This window comes from Coffea eugenioides, chromosome 3, assembly GCF_003713205.1.
Source record: "Coffea eugenioides isolate CCC68of chromosome 3, Ceug_1.0, whole genome shotgun sequence".
Taxonomy (NCBI): domain Eukaryota; kingdom Viridiplantae; phylum Streptophyta; class Magnoliopsida; order Gentianales; family Rubiaceae; genus Coffea; species Coffea eugenioides.
Genome location: NC_040037.1, coordinates 3,645,854 through 3,660,695, shown reverse-complemented (window position 1 = coordinate 3,660,695; position 14,842 = coordinate 3,645,854). Strand labels below are relative to the sequence as shown.

General features: G+C 35.3%; 1 protein-coding gene across 1 annotated transcript; it reads right to left on the bottom strand.

Annotated features, from left to right (window-relative positions):
* Positions 1 to 531: 531 nt before the first annotated feature.
* Positions 532 to 8,241, bottom strand: LOC113764493 (DExH-box ATP-dependent RNA helicase DExH16, mitochondrial). The gene is made up of 16 exons (XM_027308409.1): positions 7,947 to 8,241; positions 6,442 to 6,565; positions 6,134 to 6,255; positions 5,854 to 6,044; positions 5,143 to 5,283; positions 4,507 to 4,629; positions 3,914 to 3,991; positions 3,307 to 3,475; positions 2,624 to 2,736; positions 2,429 to 2,509; positions 2,154 to 2,219; positions 1,957 to 2,021; positions 1,657 to 1,702; positions 1,459 to 1,575; positions 1,190 to 1,281; positions 532 to 1,111 (listed from the first exon to the last, which is right to left on the bottom strand). The coding sequence occupies exons 1-16, from the start codon at positions 8,008 to 8,010 to the stop codon at positions 997 to 999; spliced, it is 1,707 nt and encodes a 568-aa protein (XP_027164210.1). The 5' UTR covers positions 8,011 to 8,241; the 3' UTR covers positions 532 to 996.
* Between the last annotated feature and the right edge of the window lie 6,601 nt (positions 8,242 to 14,842).

Genomic DNA, 14,842 nt, shown 5'->3' with positions numbered 1-14,842 from the left:
AATCAGTAAAATGATGAAAAGTTTCAACCGTGAGCATCTTCTTCTGTGTTGAAGACGGAAGCGAGGGGCCTCTGTTTCTTAGCTTATTAAAGTGTTTTTTCAAGAAACAAAAAACTTCCCCAGCTTGACACCGTACAAGGCCTATCTTTTGGACTGTATTCTGTTTTGATTCTTCAACCAAAGATGAGTGCACTGATAAATCTGTTACTGTTACATATCAGTAGCATGATAAATGTCTATGCTTTATATCCTAGGGAACTACATTAACCGAAATAAAACAAAATAAATACAAGAAAAAGCAACGAGTACTATGATGTCATGAATGTTCAGTGCTTTAGAAGAGGAGGGAATGGACTTTAAAGACGAGCAGAAGATGCAGTCTGGTGCTGAAGTCAACTTCTGTCATTTAAAAGACACACAAAAAGGCTCTAATACTACTGAACTTCGGCTAAAAATGTCACACTTACAAACAGTTTGCTGCAGGCGAAAATGAAAACTCAATTTAACAACGAAAATGGCAATGAATCGTGGGCTGCAATGAGTTATATTCCAGGATGATCCCATGTTACATCTGACGAGCAGTTGGTGATACATCATTCAAACTTTGCTTCAAATGCTTTTGCAGGACTACCTTTCCAAACTATTCTATAGCTATTTTGCGTGCAAGAATACTGATGATACACATGTACAATGAATAGGATAAAAGTATTAACAGCACATTATAACTAATTATTATACAACTGTGACTGCGTCCAAATTCCTCGCTTTGCCCTTTTTGAAGAACCACGGGTAGAACTCTAATCCAATCCAATGTAGTCAAAAAGGTTAGAAACGGAAAACCAACAGTATGAATAAGAGCAACATGAAGATACAGAATATTGCACGCCGGGAGGAGACTGGAGAGGGAGAAGTGTCAATTCTAATGACCCGAGATCAGCCTTTCCAGGAATTCTAAGAAAGCCTGAGCCGGATCATTAACTCCAGGGGCAAGGAAACTCAAAGATGCTGTCTCATTTCCGCAGATAATAAAGAATTGAAGGCACTATATCGAGATAACTTTCTGGACTTTGGCTTCTGCCACCCAAGTCTTTCCAAAAATTCCTCGATCAACCTAAAATGCAGCGAAAAGTGATATGCTAATGAACTACATGGAAGGCAAGTAGCTACAAAATTAGTTAACAATACTCACAAGCTGCAAATGCTCTTCTGTGAAGACGCCAGTTCACGATCTGGGAAGCTATCTTCGAGCCGAAAACTCAACCAAACATAGAGGTCTAAAACCTTCAGACATCCATGGAAACTAAACTTAGCATATGCAGTTGCTACAACATTGAAATGATGGCAAAGAGGCTGAGTACTTTTGTGCGGTATTGCAGGCACTATAGGATCTTCTACAGCTCTAAAAGTTTAATCTGTTCATGTTTATCTCTCAAACTTTAGAAAACCATACACCCTAACCTTGTGAATAGATTCCAACTCCTTAAGAGCAGTGTGGGTTTTTGGCACCTTCAATGTTCCTGGGGTAAATATCTCCTTAAGCCGGACAATGCCATGTTGAGAATAATTGTGAGCAAACTGTCAACCACAAAAGGGTTGAATAAGTTTTTCCATCAAAACAAGCAAGTTTAGCTATTCAATAACTAAAAAGAAAGTTACCTGTGTAAGGCCCTGAGATGAGATGTAATCATCCACGTCAACTGGGCTACAAAAGCACAACTCATTATTTTTACTGCATGATTTCATGAAACTAAACCAAATTACATGCAACTACTTTACTTTTCTTAATCAAAATCTAGCTTGTTCAAGATAAGGTTTCAGTTTCGAATTTGGGCAAAATGTATACAAACTAGAAGTAGAGTGGAACTCTGTAAAAGTAGCAACAAGAAACAAAAGGTTAAAAAAGTTTTCAGAAGTAAAATGGAATAAAATTTCTGGCTAAGGAAAGAAAGGCATTACCTCATACAAAAGAGATACTTATCATCCAGTTCAAGGGGTAGCTCATCAATAACAGCAGCAACTTTCTGTTTCAAGAAAGATATTTTCAGCAAATCAAAGTTTGAAGAAAACCAATCCAAAACACAACAAAAAAGTCAAAATGGACCTTGAACAACTACAAAAGGAAAGAGAAAGAAAACGAGAGAGAAATTACTTACCAACATTTCTTCACAATTTGCGATGAAGTAGTTTGCAGATAACTTGGCATTCTCTGCAAAATGTTCCTGCAAGGAAAGAGAAAACCAAAAAAATGAGGCAGAAGGAAATAAGGTGATCAATCATCTAAAGTGAATAACCTTTTTTTACATTACTATCAACAATTTAGATAAAAGTACACTTTTTTAAGTAATAATTCACAAGCAAAAAACTTTTCAAGACATTCATAACCTACATAAGACAGAGAGAGCGAGAGAGAGAGAGAGGAGGTGCCTACCAAAATCTGGTATAGACTGTGCTTAGGATGAAGACGAGAATACATCAACAAAAGGTCAAAGCTTGGAAATAATCCTGCTCTCTGGATCACAAAGCACAATTAACTTAGTCATCTATACCATATTTAAATGTAGAGTGCTTAACAATAGCCAAAGATAAACAAAGACTGATGCATAGTTCAGAAAAATTCCAACACCTCCAAAATTGGAGACGGAGAATTTAGGGATGAATGAAGGAGGGGCAGATCTTCTGCATCTAGACAAGTTACTTCACCAACTGGAAATTTGGATCCATACCTACCAGCTCTTCCTGCAAGAAACAGCAACAAGCAATAGATAAGTACAAGTTGCAATAACTATCCCCATGGACCTATCCTAATCTTATTACTGTTGAAGCAATCAACTGGTTACAACAAAAAAATTCTGAACTCTAGGTTCTTATTGCTCTCTCTCTCTCTCGTTCTTCTGCTCTTTCCCTCTCTCTATGTACTCATGCACTATGGATATTGGCTATGTATGAATGTATGCACGCATGCTTGCAGATAAATATGAATCCATATATCTGAAGTATTTGACAGCAACAGTACAAATTTCCCTAGCCTCACGACTTGCACATGACAGACACACAGGGGTGATAATGTGCATGGTTATTTCTCCATTTAATCATAAAGCAAAAGCAAATGATTATTGCTGATTATTAAAACATGAACAGAAAGAACAATAACCAGCACATGAACAATCTTCCTCCAATTTCGGTTTGTTTTAATACGCCACCCTCAGAAAGATGCAAGACTAAAACTATTACTAAAATCCTGCGCATATATTAAGATTGACATTGATGGTAAAATAGAACATAAATCAGGCAGTGTGTGTCACATACCTGCAATTTGTTTGATCTCTGGAACAGTAAGTTCCCGTGTCTCCATACCATCAAATTTTTCCAACTTTGAAAATATGATTCTAGAGATGTTAAGATTAAGACCCATCCCAATAGCATCACTAGCTACAAGAACATCAAAGTCACTTTCAGCATCGTTGAACCTGGTTGCCTGCAATTCTGATAAATATATTAGCTCAGCTGATTGCTAATTTATTAGTAGCAGAAAAAAGAATGATCATCATCTAAAGAAGCATATTGATTTTGGCAAGAAAAGATGCTATCAAATAAAATATTGCAGTCCATATCATAGATTGTTACACTGATATGCTCGTTTGATAAACCATAAACTTCAAACTTTGAAGTATAGTAAATTGTGTCCAGTATAGGAGAAATAAAAAAAAAGTAAATATTTCTATTGCAAAGGACTCCAGATAGGACAATAACTAGGTGACAGAAAATCCCTTTCAGCTAATAATTAAACAGAAAAAGAAATAAATAAAGTTGTGCAGATGACAACAATTGCAATTGCTAGTGATCAAGTTAGGCTTGTAGCAAGAGGATCAGAAATCCTATTCTAGTTAGACACTCAGAAGAGAGAAACTTAAACCTGTCTTGTTCGAGTCTCAGGCGGCAATGAACCATAAACTACAGAACAAAGATGCTTTTTCCCAGCTTCGATTTGTTTCTGTTACCATTGAAGAAGAAAAAGTATGATCGAGATAGTATAAGCAGAAGCAAAAGATGTAATTCAAGATGATACAGTTTTGCCACTACATGCAACTTAACAGGTATAGATGGCTATACAAAAGTACAATACCCACAACTAGCCAAACCAAGGTGGTTCTAAAATGATTATTGCATCATTTAAACCTGCCAGATCACACCAAAAAAAAAAAAAAGATGCAAACAAGCAACAAAACCTTTTTCGTGTATCACAAAACATCCACCAAAATCAACTTGTAATATTAGTACTTACTAAAAACTCATACACTAGGCTACTAAGCCAGTAAGAGGCTCATTACATGCATAGATCATTGCACTTAAGCAACTTTCTGCTAGCTTAAAAAATAGGTTATACGAAACACAAATTTTATTGTTGTTCAAATCAAGCTCATAAATCCCATATTGTGGGCATATAGTTATGGAATTGAAAGGGAATCTTTGGGCTAGCACAAAGCATGTTAAAAACTTATTACCAACCTTTAATCTGTATATCTCCTGCCTTGAAAACGTCACAATGCAGTCACCTGTGCGAATATTGGAGAAAGATCCAAGAGGGACCTTCAGAGGAATGAGAGGTGAAAGCCTGTCATAGTGTTGAACCTAAAGAAGAAAGAAAATAAAGAAAAGAACTAAGCAAAAGTATAGGAACTGGCATTTAGATGACAAATCATGTAATATATGGATCAGATGAAAATATATTCAACGGCACTTATCCCTATTAAGAGATTGAGAAAGCAAAATGTTGAACAAAGCAGATTCCAGCATGGAGAAAAACCAAACATATCTTTAAAATGCCAAAAACTATGTATGCAGGAAATGAGCCTGACTGCAAGATACATAACAACAATCTTGGAAAGGTACTGCATTCTCAATGTCATAGTTTTCCATCACAATCACACGATACCCCATTTTAAACTAACTTCTCCTATTACATAATAATATTTTCCAAGATATAGAAAAACAGATATACTTTGTTTTATAACTTTGGGATCAACATTACTTGAACAGCAAGAAGTGATATTCATATTTAAAAGATCAATCCTCAAGCGGCTATACCAAACTCATATGAAAGAGACATGCCTTAGTCATCAAATAGATATGCACTTGTAATACCTTGACATCATCATCAGTAACTTTAAGTATTTCTTCAATTAAAGGAACAGCAGCAGGATCTCCACAAAGGTGTAGCTCATTTGCAGAAATTCCTAGTAAAGCACGAGTAAATGAGAATCCCCTTGTCTTGCACCCTAACATCTGCAGCAAGGATGGAGTTCATGAGAATGACAAGCTGGCAACTATTATGATATCAATATAGAAAGAGAAGAGGGAAACTTAATTTTGTAGCTGAATACCCAAAAAAAGGGTAAAGTTTTGCACCAAAATATATGTCAGAGTTTAGGAGGCACCATGATCATGATGTTTGTCTTGGATAACATAGACGATAACATGAAGTATTCTTACAGCATACTTTTCTTCAGATTGATGCTAATAACAAAATGAAACATATAAAGAGTTTCTCAAAATGCATAAAGATATAAAGAGTCCTGCCATCGAAATCTGCATTGTAATGTCAGTTAGATGTTCATGATTACCAATTATATGTGTCCCAAAATATTTGTCATTGTTTAAAAGGTCAAAGAAATTAAAAAAAACTTCCCATGTTGTCCATCTTGTAAAATTTCCAATGAAAAACAATATTTGGTGTTGTTTAGCCATAATGATCATAATGATATCAGTCCATCTAAATTGATCATAATGATCACAATGATCATAATGTCCATCTAAATTTAGCCATAATGATATCAGTCCAAGCTGTTAGCTGACCTGAATTTCATCAATAACAGCACAATCATAGTTGTATGTAACATCAGCCATCTCCACTGTAACAGCTTTATGTTTCGCACCATCTACCTCCTCCCTTTCTTGTCCAGTAATCAGATTGCAAGGAACATTTGCCTTGTTCAATCTTTTCGCCACCTCCCATGCCAAAAGTCTCAATGGCCCACAATAAATACCTGAAGCATATTTTGCATCAAATTCCTAATTCAGCTGGCAACTCCTAATTTAAGACAGTAAATATGAAGATACTGCTGAATTTCAATACCAGAAGAACTCGTCTCCAATTGTTTCAAAGCCTGATGTGTTTTACCACTATTTGTTGGACCAACATGTAAAAAGATCTTCCGCTTTTTCCTTCGAGCATTTGGGTACCAAGTATGAGGACGGCTAAAGTTCAAGAGAGGAAATGATGTAAAAAAAGTGCACCCAACAATATGGGGACAATAGCAAACTCAAACAGCATATGGGAAAAGTACATTACAATTCAAGAAATACATATAAAGTCCCTAAAAAATGAAAGTTTGCTATAAAATTAAACAGCATAGCAGTGACACCATGGCAAATGATGCTTACGTGAGGTCTGTGAAGTCAAATTTCTTTGCATCACCAGAACTACTGAGCTGCCTAAAGCAATTACAAATACCAAACGACACCACGATGTTTGATTTGAAAGGAAGCCCGTAGAGTTCAACTTTATCTGAATAGAAAATATAAATATATATGAGGGTGAAAGAATATCATGAATCGTGACAATCAAATTTAACAATGACACTTCAATGCAACTTTTCCTCATATCTCAGGGTAGGTATATAATCTGCTAAGATAAACCAGACTGCTAACGATAAGTGTATCAGGAATATAAAATGCTCAGAAGCAAATATTGAATGATCTTCCCAATCACAGTACAAATGCTACAGCATCGATCCAAAGATCACCTTACTGTAAGAATATGAACATTGATGCAATCACAAACAACCAAGCCGGTATCAACTCTTAGCTTGAAGTATTTTCCAAAATATTCCCAGCAGAATAAGCCTGCTAAATGTAAGTCAAGTAAGATAGCAAGTCTTGCTAGTTCAGGCTTATATTACATAACCTAGTCATACCAGATTTCAAGTTAGTGAAAGGTTAATCAAGATTATTGCAATTTTAAAAACTTAAAAGTGAGGATGAATTCTTTCGTTCTTCTATCAACTCCTGGAATGATTAAGGAGATAACAAAGTTTCCCAAATTTTTTTGCCTTCTATTTCAACCTTTCAACCACTTCTTTTGTATCCCAATACTAGATCATTGTAAGGTGTATACAAGCTTCATCATGTCCAAAATTTGTTCAGCTCAAAACTTGGTAATAAACCACATATTCTACCCTTTGGAAAGAATTCAAGACAATATAACATTACAAATACATCACCAACACCACAATGTTACTTATCTAGCATTTACGCCATTCAAGCGCACGTACAAAGCTCAAATGGGCTATTAAGTGCATATACATACACCATTTACGTGACAAAATCAGTTTCACTTCTTCTCTTTTTCTCTCTTTCATTGGTGTGTTTACCGGTGACACTGGTCAAGTGCTTTCCACTGCTTATGTACAATGTAGGTGACAGGAAAATAGCCCAAAATGGTGCCATTTTTGCAAGTGCATCGCTGAATGGAAAAGAAACAAAACACATCATTTGCTCCCTAATTCATTGAAAACCAAAACTAGACAAGAAAAAATGAGCTAAAAAGTTAGAGTCTTCAGAACCATGGGTATTACTAACATGTAAAAGCTTTAACTTTTATCCAATTCTAGAGTTTTATCAGCCATTTATGAACCAATAGATCCTAAAACAGTCCCAAGAAAAGAACTAATATAACAGCTCTCTTTCATTCTCTGATCATTATACGAACGTAAATTGTATAAAGTTATTCTTTCTTAAATAAATTGTCAATCATTTCCAGTTAATCTATGCTATAAGCCCAAAAATTTTTTTTTTTTTAAAAAAAAAAGAAGAAAAAACTTACCAGCAAAACAGGAAAAAACCAAAAATTGAAATTGAGAACAGTACAGAATAGATAACTAAAGTACCTCGTAGCAGGGTAGAAGGAGAAATGGAAGCTCGGAGTCGTCGCCGGAAGAGCAAAGACGCCATCGTTTGGTCTGATTATGACTCTTAGGGGAAAGTTTGGCTTTTGAAGATAGTTTAAGTCGATGATAATTGAAAAATGCAGTGGAAAGCGGAGAGCTTGTGGTGTGCGAGAATCATTTTCTCCGTTAACTTGTGGCAGAAGGTGGTGGCGTGGCTCCCGCTTTCTCGGCGGAGATGCGGTGCGACACGGAGCAGAGGGTGACTTGACGGCGGGGATTGAGTATTATATTACTATGAAGAAATCGCCAGTTTAGTCCTTCAACTCTTTGTGCGCATGTCAATTTTGTCTCTCAATTTTGAACTTAGTTCTTACTCTTTGAATATTGTACTGTCTAATTTTATAATTTTACGGCAACAACAACAATTATTTTTTTTTTGTTGCCACAAAAATCTCCATCAAATCAAGGGCAATATAGAAGTTACAAGTCAAAATGTTAACCATTTTATATGATCCATTTATGGTAAGATTAAATTGTCCAACAAAAACCATGATTAGAACTCATAAGCTCAAAAACATCATTAACAACAAAAACAAGAAATTCTTGGTGGATTTTAAATAATATAAAAACAAAAGGAAAGGACCTAAGATCTAATGTTTTGGTTAAATGAATGGTCCAACGTAGACAATTAAAACACATAATCTAAAATGAAAAAGAGAGGAGCAAAAATCTCTTTAGAATGATAAAAAGTCATCAGGTCACTGCCCAGCCTTCGTTGACCTCCCACCAAAAATTGTCACTATATGTAACGGTCTTCGTTGACCATCTTTGATAGAGTTTCTACTCATATCGAGTCTGTTCTCCCTTCCCGTAGATTAGGTTAGATTAGGTTATAGGAATCTTATCGTTGAGACCCAAAAAAAAAAAAAAAAGATAAAAAGTCATCAAATCTCCGTCAGTACTCGTACCATTCCATTTTGGTTTCGAGCTGGTGTAGTATTGCATATAAGAAATGGCAAATTATATATTTCTGTGTTTGTAATTTGTGATAAAACATTGCAAAAATGGAAAAAAAAAAGAAGTAATAATAACTCTAATAATCATAAAATAAAATAAAAACTCTCACTGTTGTTCACAGCAAGATTTGGTTCAAAGAGGTGGACCCTCTTGGGTTATATTATTGGGCTACACCGCGGCCTACTTGGTTTTACAGGCCTAGACTTAAAAGTGTTCCAGACCGACGTATGAGAAAAAGCCGTAGGAAGTGTGAAGTATAGCAAAATTGCGATCACACCTCAACGCTGCTCAGGAATCGATGGGGTGTTTGGAACTTTGGATAGCTAAATTTTTTTAATTCGCTCGGATAAACACATTTTTTAACTTATTTTTTAAATATATTTTAACCATTTTTTTATCTTATATATATATATATATTATATTGTATTAAAAAAATGATACAATAATTATTTCAAACAATATTTCCAAACACATATGCAACTATCTGCTCCGTCGTATTTCTTTTTTTTTTTTTTTTTTCGACACAGGGGTGTCCGGGTCAATCCTTACGGTTTCGACTAATCCCCTGCGGCCCGGGCCCGGCGCCCCAACCCGGCCCGAACACGTTAAGTGCGCGGAGGAATCCAGCGGAGCGGAGGCTCGAACTTGTGACCTCAAGATTCACTGATGAGAGGCCAGTGCTCCGTCGTACTTCTTGATGATTCCCTTTTGGAAAGCCGCCAATGAATTATTCGATGCATATGTGACCAGTTTCTTGTGATTTCTAATGTTCTTTGTGGCACCAGTTTCTTTCTTAGAAGTTCCAATTAACAGTCAAGAGTCTTTTTTTTTTAAAAAAAAATCAATAGTAAAAATTCATGAGGTAAATTTTGCTCTTTATTCACTAAAGAACTGTTATAGAGTGAATTAGAATGGAGCATCCCATCAGAATATGTCTGTTGAAAATAGCATAAATATATATGATATCACTACGTTGAAAATGTACGAGTAAGGTTCCATAGTTTAGGGCCCAAGACTTGCATGGTCCGTGAATTGTCTGGCAAGATTCATGGCAAAGATGCACTACCATATTAATTCTTTTCGGCTAGTAGGATGCACTCATACTAGCCTAACAACTGTGATTATTTTGGTGGACGTGAATGAATTTTTTTTTTTTTTTTTCAGTTGGGGGTGTCCCGGCCTACACCCGACTAATCCCCCAACCCCGAGGAGAGCGGGCCCCACCGATCCTCAGGAAATTACTGATCAACAATTACGTGAGTGAATTTAGCTGATCAACAATTTAGCTACAACTATTCCTATTCTATACTTTACATTAGGAGGAGGGGGACCTAAAGAGGTTAAGAGAAATCCAGTGAACCACTATCAGTCTAGACGAGTGCGCATGGATGGCGAAATATTTTCAGAAAAGTCTAAATATTAGAATGTAAATTAAAAAATTTGATTCTTTGACCTATACCCAATAGAGTTTTAAAGCTCTTTTTGTGTTTAACTACCGTAGAAGAAGAAATAGATAAGGTACCAAAAAGAGGAAGTTGAGGAGAAATAATGAGTGGTTGTTGCAACAGGTAACCAATCATGCATGGCTGAGAGTGGATGTGGAGTAAATGCATGGATAGTTGGATGCATAGGCCAAGCTGGATAGGTAGAGAGCAAGCCTACGACTGCCTAGTGCCTACGACTGAGAGTGATAGAGATAAAGATGTTGAAACAGGCAGCACAAGCACAAAGCACAAGCGATATAAGGTCCCAGGCCTCTTCCCCTCTTTTGATTTTGACAGGCAAGGAGGGAGGTGATCATGGATATGGCCTAACAACAAGTGCTTAGAGAAAGCTAGCTAGGGAGAGCGGATATCATACAACATCCACAGGCAAGGGTCAAGTTAGCTCAGGCCAGTTTGGGTGGTGAAGGTTTCCTGCTCTGTCGCTGCTACTTTGAACCTACATCACCTTGTCACATTTATGTCTCCATTTAAAGCTTCCATCAATATCTGTACAATTTAATTAAGGTATGTAGATATACCTTAGATCCCTGTTTTCTACACATTTTTCTTACCAGGATTTTTTGAGGTTCTATATGGAAAACCTTTGTTAATTAGCCCAAGAACACAAGATCAAGAAACATTTTAGAAAACATGTTGTACAAGCGCGAATTGAAGCTGCAATAGCTTCCTACTTTCAATGGTGGAAACGTGCATGCATCTAGTCATACAGTAATTTATCCTTCTATATTGACCGTTCAAACAAAGAAAACACTCTTTTAACTTTCTCATGTAGTCTGCATGGAATCAAATAATGACGAGTACAATTATCAAACTGTAGAAAACATTGGTTTCACATAAGATCCTAGACAGATCTTAATTATTACAGGGGGAGTCTAGAACTGTCAAGATCCTTGCAAGGACAAACAGATTCATTCAATTTGGAAGAGGCACATAATTAAAAGGACAAGCCATCTTAAATGAAGCTAAATTTTTGAAAGTGTTAAGGACCGATTCTTTACTGAATGCCATGCACAGGGCCGATAGGATAAGAAGTTCTGAATAACACGTACGGACGCTCAAGCAATGTACAATGTGCAATAACTGATGAACATGGAAAGTTGGGAACATAATAAAGTTTACATAGCTGGATAAATGCTGAGAGAGTAGATGAGATATGAAAAAAAAAGGCGTTGTTTGGGGGAGATATCATTATTGTCTTGTGCTAACTCCCCTCTCATCATCTTTGTCTTATGTGGGTAAGCCAAAAAAAAAAAAGGGTTCTCCTTACTGTACTCTCACGAATATAATGAAATTTGTGAAAGAATGGATTTCTTTAAATAAACTTGCCTGATGAAATCATTTTATTTTAGGGTGTATTTGATAAAACTGAACTCTGAAAACTGAAGTTTGAAATATGAAATTTGAAGTTTGAATCTATTAAATTATTGCATTGTTAAATATTGAATATAATACATTTGAGTGTCTATCACATTCAATGATAAGTGAATAACTTATCACTTAATTTTGGAAACAAGTTTTGTCTAGAAAATTCAGTGCCACTTAATTAATTCAGATGTTCAATTTTTGATTATCAAACGGTCTGAATATGTTAAAACTTGATTCCATTAAATTTAAGTGCTGAACTGGATTATCAAACAGGGACCTAGTAAAATTACGAGTAACGAAATGGTCACATCAATACAAGCGGATTAGAATCGAAAAACATTACAGCTACCAAATCCCACAAACAGTAAGATGAATAAAACGTGAAGCTAAACAAAACTAATTGAACCTCAACGTTTGACCTGTGAATTAAGGCCTCATTTTTAAGTAACCATAATTGCAAGAAAAATGACTAGTTACTTCAGTGTATAACTCTCAATGCTCCTAGTGTTTATCTAGTTAATTACGACAAACAAGTAATTGCCCTTTCCTTAATCATCTTAGTTAGTAACTTTTGGTTAAAATTTGAGATGATCTTTTGTAAGTACACCAACTGCATGAACTCTTCCAGTGATTTATAAAACTACTTAACCAAGAAATTGTTTCTCTCGTAGCTGTAAGGCTTAAAAGAAAATATTAAAATTAGGGATTGCAGACATAGAAGATGTCAGTCTTAAGATAATGATCGAGAGGTCGTGGATTTAAGTAATCATCAAGATTAGTGGAGAATCACTATTGATCCTCTTATTAAAAAAAAAAACCTTGAGATACTGAGACAAAATAGGGGCTAGACATGGAGTAATTCTAACATGGGCTGGTAATACACAGGTAATTTAGGATGAAATTACTTGAAAATAGATAACTCCTCTATGCATGCAGGAAGGAATAGGATAAAGCAAGATGCAACAATATTAAACATGAAAGCTACTCCAATTTTCAATTACATAATTACTTGCTTGCCCAACTAGCGTATGCATATTCCTGTCTAATGTCAGAGGAGATGGATCGATAATCCTATTCTTTGCTTTATCTGAGAATTTTCTTCATGCAAAGAAGATTGTAGCCAGCAGCCATAAGATACTACAGATAATGACATATGAATAAAAAAGTTAAAGGGCTGCAACAACCACCCTTAACGGATAAAAACACTAAAAAAGCAAAAGGAAGATGAAGTATTCCATGGGGCCGTCAGGCATGAAAAAAAACAAATACTATTCATCATAATAAAGCAATCAAACGAATCTAAAGCGAAGATCAAATGTTTTCCTACTTTGACTACCTCGTAATTGTAATTTCGTCTTTACATTCACCATTAAAGGGTAGTTTCGGAAACTAAAAGAAAACAAGAGCAGAAAAAAAAAAGAAAAAAAAGTGAGGTTGTGAGTTAGGGAGACCTTCTTTAATTACTGCTTTTTAGTTGTACGTTTTTCTTTGACTGAACATTCTGATTGCTTGCGCGGGAGATTTGCTAACTGTTTATCTCCCTAAACTGTATAGGCCGCGACAGCTGAGCTAATCTCTCCACTTTATTACCTAATAACATTATCTTAACTCGTTCTCTATCTAACTACAAAAGAAAATATTCGTCATCATCCGCTTTTACCTCTGCTGGATTTGGTGATAATATGCCTTTTATTCATTGTGATATGATAAATTATACATGTGGGAAATTAAAAATGCATAAAAAAATATTAACATTGCCAACAAAGTTGATGGCGAAATGGAATTCTGGTTTTTCTTAGTTAGGACGTTAAAGAAAATGGAATAAATGTTTGATGCACTAAAAAGGTTGCATCGTCTGAAACCCTAGTCTGTCTCTTGAAACTCATATATCACAAATAATATTAGGAAATTACCGAAAGATACTAATCGTGGCCGGATATCAGAACACAAACATTTTTATGACAATAAATTGATAAATTTTCTAAACATCTTTTGATTTAAGAAAAGGGCTGTGAATCTTTGGAACAAAGATAAATTGTGGGCGAATGGAAAGTAATTTAGATAATGTAAATAAACGTATCCTCTGTTAAAAAGTTATAATTGCCTATGTATAATCGTATTCTGTTAAAGTAACATTGGAAAATGCAAGGCGATTATGGTGCCTTTAAGATAATTGCAACGTTTGTTTGTATTATCTTTGTCGGAAAGGGGAAAATGTCGCACTTTTTCTTGGGTCGACACTGGTTTCGAAAAATGTTAAAAGTAGTATTATTTAGACAAATGATCACATGCTGGAGTATTATACTTGCTTATTTTTTGCTTTCTTACGTATTAGCGGAATTATAGTTGCAAGTAGGAAAATTCTGTTTTAGATAGATTGTGGCAAGAAAACCTCAAAATTAGTAATAATCATAAACTGATAATGATTGGAAAAGAATTGTACTCCCTCCGTCCCACTTTGATAGTCCTGATTTTTTTTTTCACACAGTTTAAGAAAAAGTAGTTAACTTTGTTGGAACAATCAATTTATGTAGCTATTTTTCTAAAATACCCTTACATTAATAATTAATTACAGTACAACTTTATGAGAACTTGAATTGATGGTAAAAAAAGAATTAACTCTCATTAAATGGGGTAGGTTTATAGTAACAACAACTGACATTGAATAAGGGTATTTTAGAAAAATTAAAATACAACTACATTATTCGATTGGAAACTGGACTACAATTTGGGACAGACGAAAAAAGAAACAGAATTATCAAAATGGGACGGAGGGAGTAGTATTCATAAGTTGTCCTATGAATTTAAGACAACGTCAACTTTATTATAGATCTTGGCCTAGTTAGTTGTTACCAAGAAACGACGCGGCCAAACTAAAGAGAATGTTTTGAACCTTTTGGTTCGTTTCATTTGAATTTGATTTCCTCCTGGGAATCATTTAAGAGGGTGATATGTAGCCTGGTGTCCAGGCAAAGACATTTATTTGCTTTTACAAGAACCTCTTCTCTA

What these genes read in the sequence shown, in the direction of transcription:
- LOC113764493 (XM_027308409.1), bottom strand. Translation starts at nt 8,010, where the DNA reads ATGGCGTCTTTGCTCTTCCGGCGACGACTCCGAGCTTCCATTTCTCCT. An exon ending in TCCTTCTACCCTGCTACGAG is followed by an intron (nt 6,566 to 7,946) that starts GTACTTTAGTTA and finishes TTTTCTATTCAG; the next exon opens with ATAAAGTTGAACTCTACGGG. An exon ending in CAAATTGTGAAGAAATGTTG is followed by an intron (nt 2,022 to 2,153) that starts GTAAGTAATTTC and finishes TTCTTGAAACAG; the next exon opens with AAAGTTGCTGCTGTTATTGA.